The 8,620-nt window shown below is 28.2% G+C and overlaps 3 protein-coding genes across 3 annotated transcripts; 1 reads left to right on the forward strand and 2 right to left on the reverse strand.

Moving 5' to 3' along the window:
* Positions 1 to 4,942: 4,942 nt before the first annotated feature.
* On the reverse strand, positions 4,943 to 5,338 carry EIN_217340 (hypothetical protein; the record flags this gene model as incomplete). The annotated part of the gene is made up of 1 exon (XM_004262042.1): positions 4,943 to 5,338. The coding sequence occupies one exon, from the start codon at positions 5,336 to 5,338 to the stop codon at positions 4,943 to 4,945; it is 396 nt and encodes a 131-aa protein (XP_004262090.1).
* Positions 5,339 to 5,618: 280 nt separating this feature from the next.
* Positions 5,619 to 6,194, reverse strand: EIN_217350 (superoxide dismutase, putative; the record flags this gene model as incomplete). Its single annotated transcript, XM_004262043.1, has 1 exon — positions 5,619 to 6,194. The coding sequence occupies one exon, from the start codon at positions 6,192 to 6,194 to the stop codon at positions 5,619 to 5,621; it is 576 nt and encodes a 191-aa protein (XP_004262091.1).
* A 1,120-nt stretch (positions 6,195 to 7,314) lies between these two features.
* On the forward strand, positions 7,315 to 7,995 carry EIN_217360 (hypothetical protein; the record flags this gene model as incomplete). Its single annotated transcript, XM_004262044.1, has 1 exon — positions 7,315 to 7,995. One exon carries the CDS (start codon positions 7,315 to 7,317, stop codon positions 7,993 to 7,995), a length of 681 nt encoding a protein of 226 aa, XP_004262092.1.
* Positions 7,996 to 8,620: the final 625 nt, after the last annotated feature.

The raw sequence follows: 8,620 nt of genomic DNA on the forward strand, positions 1-8,620 counted from the left end.
ATAATTTAGTTGATGAAAACAATGAAAATATTGTTGTTGATGATATTAGTGAAGAAAGTGAAGAATATATTGAAGATAAAAGTTTCAATATAGAATGTGAAGAAAAGATTGTTCAATATTTATGGGATTTAATATGTGAAAACAATGATGTTAAATTTGGAATAGATGATGTTATTGTATCGAAAATTAAAGAACAGGTTCAAACTCATTCAAAAGAAAGTAAAATTGATAAAAAAGTATTATCCAAGAAATACTTTGTTTTATACTATGCATTTTATTTTAAACGATTATCACTATCTCGTTTTCAAATAGATAAATTACTTGAATTAATGAGAATACAAAATAAATATGGAGAAAGTCAGATTGTAATTGATGTATCTGCCAAAACTATTGAAAACAAAATGAAATTGATCGAATTTATTACAAAAAGTAAAATAAAAGAAATTGGAAGCAAAAAGGAAGATTTTGAACTTATTGCAGATGCTTCCACTTTACATGGAGATTCGGTGTTTAGTCTATATATACGTACATTAGACCAAAATTTAAAACCAAAAGAACGTAAATTAAAAATTGGAAGTTACTATGGTACCAAGACGGGAATGGCATGGGAAACTTGGATTAGAAAAGTACTGTTTCACTACAACCTTAGTATTGAACATTTAACTGGAATAACCGTTGATGGTGGTTCGGATATGACGATGCTTGGTATGAGATTACAATATTTAGTTGCTCAATATAAAAAAAAAGAAAAGCAGAAAGGTGTATATACAAATTAAAACAACAACTTAATGATGACATTTGTATCAACCCTTCAACAATTTCAGATGAAATTATTCAAAAACAAAATTTTATTGAATCTTTGAACACCAATGAAGGAAAGCAAAAGTCGTTCAATTATAACTACTGTTATAACCACCGAACATCAAAAGCATGTAATAAAATTTTCGAAAAAATGAGGGATTGATTATCAACCAATTTATTAAAGACGTTTCAACGCAATATTGGAGAGGACTTTGGAATGATTACAGGGTTAACCATCAAATAAACGATGAAACATTGTCAAATAGGTATTACGCATCAACACGTTTTGGATACAATGAATTAATTCTATCATTCATTTTCGAACACTTTAACACATTTAAACAATTTTTAAATGAAAAAAATATCACTTTGAACAACCAAAAGTTGAAAGAAATCTACTTGGAGAAATTACATTTGAAAATCCTTTGTTTGTATCCGTACTTTTCTTTTGTGATTATTTACTCTCCGAACTCAGACATATTATGGATTGGCTACAAAGTCCAGATAGATTACTGTGTGGAAGTTACTGCAGAATTTGGAATTACATACGATATTTGTTCGATTTACGAGACAAAGTGAAAAATATTAACAATCCCTTTTTTCAGTCATTACCATTTGTTCGAGAAAATGAATCTTCTGATATTGAAAGAGCTCGAATAGTATGTGAAGGTTTACTAACCAGGCTCATTCAAGCTTTTGTATTTCGATTTGCACATCCTTTGAAAAAATGCACTCGAAAAGAAATTGGAGGGAATAACGGTGTAAAAGAATGTGATTTTATAATAAACTATTTTAGTGAGTTTATTGAATTGTATGAAAAGGTTACACCAGACTTTTTGAAAACACAAATGAGTGTTTGTTTGTTACCTTCTAATGAAATTGGGTTAGTATCACATTTGAACGACCTGGATATTTCAAGAGAATGTGAACAATTAACTATATGTAAATCTACTCATGTGGATATTGTAAATTTTTAAACATGAAAGAAAATGATCAAAGTTGGAAGAGCAAAGATATTAAATGTTCAACAAAATTTAAAAATACTTTTAAATTGAACCCAAGAAAAAGTGGACATTTTAGAACCGATTATAACCGATTTTTGTATGATGAAGATTTGATTAAAATTCGATGTCTTGAAGACATAAAATTGGAAATATTAGTACAACGTTACAACTATAGATTGTGGACAGATGAACACATTTCCCAATTTATGTGTATTTGTTCAATTCCAAAAATAACTACCCAAAATTTATTTGAATTAATGGATGAAAACGACAGAATTTTATTCCCAGTATTAACAGAAAATATAAGATTAACCAACTTGATTGCAGTCACAAGTTGTTCAGTTGAAAGATCTTTTTCGGTGTTAAAAAGAATGAAACATTGCAACACAAAAACAAAAACAGTAGAATCTGGAGTATCTGTTCAAGAATTATTTATTATTAATTAAATTTTCATTTTGTTGTAAAATATATATTTAATTTTTGATTATTTTGGGGTATTTTGATTTTATTTTTTAATAATTAAAAGAAAAAGAGTAAAACCAGCCCACCCATCTCCATGAATGGGTAGGGGTATGGGCTTTTGGAATGATTAAGGAATCAACATACATCCTTTTTCTAAACCTCACCCTTAAGTAAAATAAATTTTTTAATAAAACAATTATGAACAACTAAAATTAATATTATGGGTATACATATTAATGTAAATTATTATTTATTAAAAATTAAACTAAATTGTTGATGCAATACATAAATTAAATAACCTATTTTCAACAATGGGTTATTTAATACATTCAACAACAAATTGTTATTAAGCAATACACGACAGATAATTTTGAATTTGAATTGATTTAAATTGTGTGGTACTTTAACGACAATATTTAGATAATATGAGAGTAAGTTGTATCACCCCAACAGAATACTATTTTCCAAATGATAATATATACTATGTAAAGTACACTCGAACCTTTCAAGAGTGAGTGAGTGAGTGGGAATGATAATTTCTGTTATCTAAAGAGCAAACATTTTTAGTCTTAAACCAAACAACAACAATTTTAAAACGCGGTTTTTACGGTTTGATTGACAAAAAACGCTGGTTCTTAAAAACTTGCTTTCCAAATGTATAGCTTTTGATTGGTATGATTTTACATAAATAAAATATACTTTTGATAAGTAAACGTTGTGCAAAAATACACAATTAATTATGTTATAATGTATATGTCAAATGTATCATTGAAATTTTTGAATTTTAAAATTAATTGTTTTTTATTATATTTCGATTGTATTGAAGATACAATTTGAAAGGTGAAATGTGTTATTTAATGACCCAATTCAAACAATACATCACATCAAAACACTTAGATCTTGTGTCGTTTTTTATAGTATCGATTTTATTATAAGCAATTGTTGTAAATACTCTCATTCTAATATACAAAACAAAAAATGAATAATAAACATACTTAGCAATAGTTTAAACATAAATATTATTTATATAATAACTAAATTGTTGTTTACAAATACAAATCAGATTTCGGTACTATTCCTTCATATTGTAAAAACATGTTTTAATTTTGAACTAAGTGACTTTTTATTCAAATATCCAAACGTTATGAAACGATGAATAAATGAAAATGTTTTAACACGTTGTTCGTCTGTTGATCAAGAATTTGAACATGTTGTTTATTTATTAATATTGTCGAATAAAAACTTAATTAACAATAAGTGTGTAATGTTTTAATCAAGGGTTATTATTTACTAATAAATAAATTGTATATTTTTAATAGTTAACAATAAATGTTTGATATAGATAAATAATCAAACACTTATTATTATAATTAAATTATTAAAATAAACTATTATTATAAAATATAATAGTATCTTATAATAATTATTTTATTTTAATTTAAACATTAGTTAATTGTATAATATATTTTAACTAAAAAAATAAACAATATATATTATAATTTATTAAATTAAAAAATTATTTATTTTTTAAAAAAATATTAATTTAAATTTTTTTTACTTGTTATTTCGGGTTGTTTTTTAACATAAATATCAAAAACAAAAAAAGTTTCATAATTAATTTTTTTAAAATAACCTATACTTAATAGTAAAATAATACTATACCAATACCGACTTTTTTATTTTTATTTATTATGTTATATTAGGTTGTTTTTTAAGAAAAAAAACGGGCAAAGATTTTTCAATGGTAAAAAATAAGACGAATTTGCCAAAGAAAAAAAATAACAGGTAAATTTTCCAACCATGCTAATTCTCAATTAGCTACATTCAAATATAATCTTATTACACATTTGTGGCAAAATGCTAATAACTTTTTTCATGACTATTATTTGATTATAATTCGAATTTTTAGAGCTTTGAATCAAGTTCATTCAAATTATCAATAAACATAATTAACTATCTTCTAAATATTTTAACTTTTTTATTAAAAAGTTAAAAAATTACATAAATACATATAAAATAAGTTTGTTAAAATAATGTCTTTATCAGCATCATAGTTTTAATTTCAAAATGATTTATTTATATCATGAAATATACCAAGTAAAATTTATTGAAATAAAATACCCTTTTTTATATGACAGTTATTGAAAAAAAAATAAATCTCATTCAATTTATTTATATGTATATATTTTTTTTATAAAACAAACATGGTTTTTAACATATTTTAAATGTGTATATATCATCTATTTCATTTGGCATTTAATTATTGTTGTTATTAAACCAATATTGTGAATTGAGTGTTATTTTATCAGGAAAGCAATGTTTATTAATATTGAAATAAAATATTAATTGATTTACTTCATTTTTGACACTTTCCAATTGAGTTTACCACCATATTGATTATCAGTATTTGATGCTAGAACCCCCTTAATTGAATTGATAACAAATCCAATTTGTCCATTTTCTTTTTCAACCCTTGACACAATTGTTACATAATCTCTGACCTCTTCATCTATTTTCATAAAATCCTCTATACAGAATTTACACACAGAAATAACAATATTGAACTTATGAAGTGCAACAATACTTTTCATTATATAATTAGTGTTTTTTAATTCTGAGAGATGTCCGAAAAGAATTTTCAACACATTGAGGTTTGGGTACTTTTTAAAGTTCTCTTAAAACAAGCACAGACTCGATGAAGTAATCGTGAGATTTTTGAGAATTGGATACAAATCATCTTTAACTGGCAGTTTTGTCGAGTACACCATCTTACTTAAAAAGTCACCAGCAACAACAAAGTCTCTGTCGACTATTTGGATCTTCTGAACACGTCTGAAAGTGTTTGGATTCACATTGAGAAGTGCAGAAGAAGTGATTTGGATTGTATTCATCTTTGGAAAGAGATGAAGAAAATACAACGAAGATAGTCCAGTGGACGTAACTGGGTTGATGTGCATCATTTCAATAGCAGTTTGACAATTTCTGCTTGTGTTCTCAAAATTTTCAAGATCAGAGTGTTCCATATACAGTATCACATTCATCAAGTAAAACGGTTGAAGTCTTTTATTCATTCCTGTTGTGTTTGTTTTTAAATGTTTTTTAAGTTGAAATTCCATTTTCAAAACACTGTCCTGTCTTTTTCCTCATGTTTGAATCATTCACATCCGTCTGTCTGTTTTATGTGTGTTATATACTATTATATACTATACTATTTAGTATATATATCATTATTATTAATGTGTAAATATAATATAATAATAATGGTATTTAAATAGTTTAAATTAATATATAATTAAAATATTACTATATTGTAAATTATAAATAATTAACAAAAGTTGTGATATGAGTAACTTAAGCGAGGTTCTGTTCGACGAACTTCCAGTTGACGACGTTCCACCAGTGTTCAAGATAAGCAGCTCTGTTATTTCTCGTGTCGATGTAGTAGGCGTGTTCCCAGACATCACAGGTGAGGATTGGTTTCATACCCTCTGCCATTGGGTTAACAGCGTCGTGTGTGTCGATGATCTCGAGCTTTCCGTTGTGCTCGACCAACCAGCACCACCCACTTCCAAAGTGTCCGACGGCTTTCTCGGTGAACTTCTTCTTGAAGTCTTCGAAACTTCCGAACGCGGCAGCCAATTTGCTTTCGAGTTCAGCAGATGGCTTCACGCCACAGCCACACATGCAGTTCCAGTAGAAAGCGTGGTTCCATGCTTGAGCGGCATTGTTGTAAATAGCTTGTGTTGGTTTTGTTTTAATGAGCTCTTCAAGTGTCTTCTTGGCGTTGTCTGTGTTGGCGACCAACCCATTCAACTTTGTGACATAAGTCGCGTGGTGTTTGTCGTGGTGGAATTCCAAAGTCTCAGCACTGATGTGTGGGACCAAAGCAGTTTTTTCGTAAGGGAGTGGAGGGAGGACGAAGGCCATTGTGTGTTTTTTATTTAGTTTTGGTCGGTCTTAAATACGACTTATTTATTTGCCTTGAAAATGTGAAAGTTATTCATTTCTTCACACACAAAGCCACTTCTTTTCACACTCTCCACATTTCTTTCGTTGTGGTTGGTATAAATAATTAACGAGCTGTTTTTTATTATGACATTTTAATTAACGAGCTAATTAATTATAAAGTAGATGTAATAATTTATATTATTATAAAATAAATTAACGAGGTTAATAAATATCATAATAATCTAACTCGTTAAATAAACAACTTGTTAATTTGAAATACTTGTGTTAAATTGTATTAGAACAGTATATTTAATCAATAAACAAAATCTATTTTCAACTATTTTGTATAAAAAAAAGTGGCACTTCTGATTGGACAATATTTGTCAAAAATGACCAGATCTTTGTTGAAAATATTTTAGTTTTAGCAACTTTTCCCAAATTGCAATGCAAAAACAGCGCAATGAATTGTAACAAATCTGTTTCAAATAATACAATTTTGGTTGTGTGCATTTTGTTTTGAATTACTTTTGGACATTTCCTATTTTTTTATTAATATTAATTATATTTGCTTAATAATACCATTTATTTAACCATTAAATTATAGTTCTGTTGTTATACAAAAACCATACATTGAATGTTTTCAAGTTGGCGATAAAACGTCCGTTATACAAATAGAGAGTAAATGACCAGAATATGTGAACTGACACGTGTGCCAGATCTCGCGTCTTGGTATGAGGTTTTCAATGCAAGATCGCCACGTCCACACTTTTTGATTCTGCTTTTAGATTCATAAATTTGTAAGTGATATTATTAAAACTATAATTAATAGACCATTTACTATAAACAATTTATGTAATCTTTTTGAAAACAAAAACACAACTGATTTTTGTAGTTAAACACCAAGTTAATATTTATATGTTTTTATCATTGTATTTATTGTAAATGAGTGATAACTTTGTTTATGATAAATAATTGACTGGACAACAAATAAATATCAAAAATATCACCGCAAGACGTCTGGACAAGATCACACGACCAGATTTGTTTGAAAATTGAGGTGGTTCTATTTAAATATTTCTGAGAACAAACAAAACAAGAAATGTCGACTTGTCAAAAAGAGTGTTGTGCAAAGAAAGAGAGCTGCTGCGAGAAAGTGTGCCCAGCCAAAAAGGCATACGAGGAGTTCCTCCGTGCCGTCCCAAAAGCACAAGTAGGTGAAGAAGCCCCAACATTCAAGGCACAAGCCCTCTGCCCATGCAATGGAATTGTCGACTTTGACTTTGAGAAGGTGAGAGGAAAGTTTGTTGTCTTGTTGTTCTACCCACTCGACTGGACTTTTGTGTGCCCAACTGAGATGTTGGGATATTCCAAATTGGCTGAAGAAATGAAAGACGTTCAGTTCATTGGCATTTCAGTCGACTCAGTCTTTTGTCACAAGGCGTGGTGCGATGCTCCACGTGAACACGGTGGTATTGGGAAGTTGGCATTCCCATTGGTCTCTGATATCAAGAAGTGCATCTCTATGAAGTACAACATGTTCAATGCGGCTGATGGCATTGCAAGACGTGGTTATGTCGTTATTGATCCAAAGGGTATCATCAGATATATGCAAGTCAATGACAATGGCATCGGAAGAAACACTGAGGAGACTAAGAGAATCATCGAAGCTATCAAATTCTCTGATGAACATGGCGAAGTCTGCCCACTCAACTGGAAGCCTGGAAAAGACACCATGAAACCATCGCCGGAAGGTGTTGCTGACTATTTAGTCAAACATTAATTCATTCAAAACTTTTTATTGTTTTTTTATCAGTTTTATAATAGCTAAAAATTTAATTAATTTCATTTGATGTCTTCTTCATTTTCATCCAAATAAACTGTTTTTCAAAACTCTGTACTGGGATGCCCCGATTTTTTAGACAAATAATTACTAAATAATTTTTCCTTTGCTTAACCCTCATTTTTTGTTATAAACATTTATTCGAAAAAAACAAAATAACGAACTGACTTTTTTAAATTTTACTTGACAAATAAATCTTCCACCAAAAAATTACTTGAAAAATATAAAAAACAAACTTGGGATCAAAAATTTGATTACCATAAACCAAATTTTGCCAAAAACATAAAACAAAACTTTATAATTCAATATCAATTTTTAAATAATCACCAAGTCGTGTTCTGGATAAAAATGAAAAGTACTAATGAGTAAAACAAGCATTGAGAGAAGATAAATAGGTTAAGGCTATACAATTGAAAAGTTTTTTTTTAATTTTTGAACTGTTTATTTTATTTTAGACTCTTTTTATTAATAACCTTGATTGTTTAAATGTTTGTTTTATGTTATCGATTACTTTTTTAATTGTTGAAATGAACAAAAACTTATTATTAATTTAAGTGTTGCATTA

Source organism: Entamoeba invadens, assembly GCF_000330505.1.
Source record: "Entamoeba invadens IP1 unplaced genomic scaffold scaff_1105074725673, whole genome shotgun sequence".
Lineage (NCBI taxonomy): Eukaryota > Evosea > Mastigamoebida > Endamoebidae > Entamoeba > Entamoeba invadens.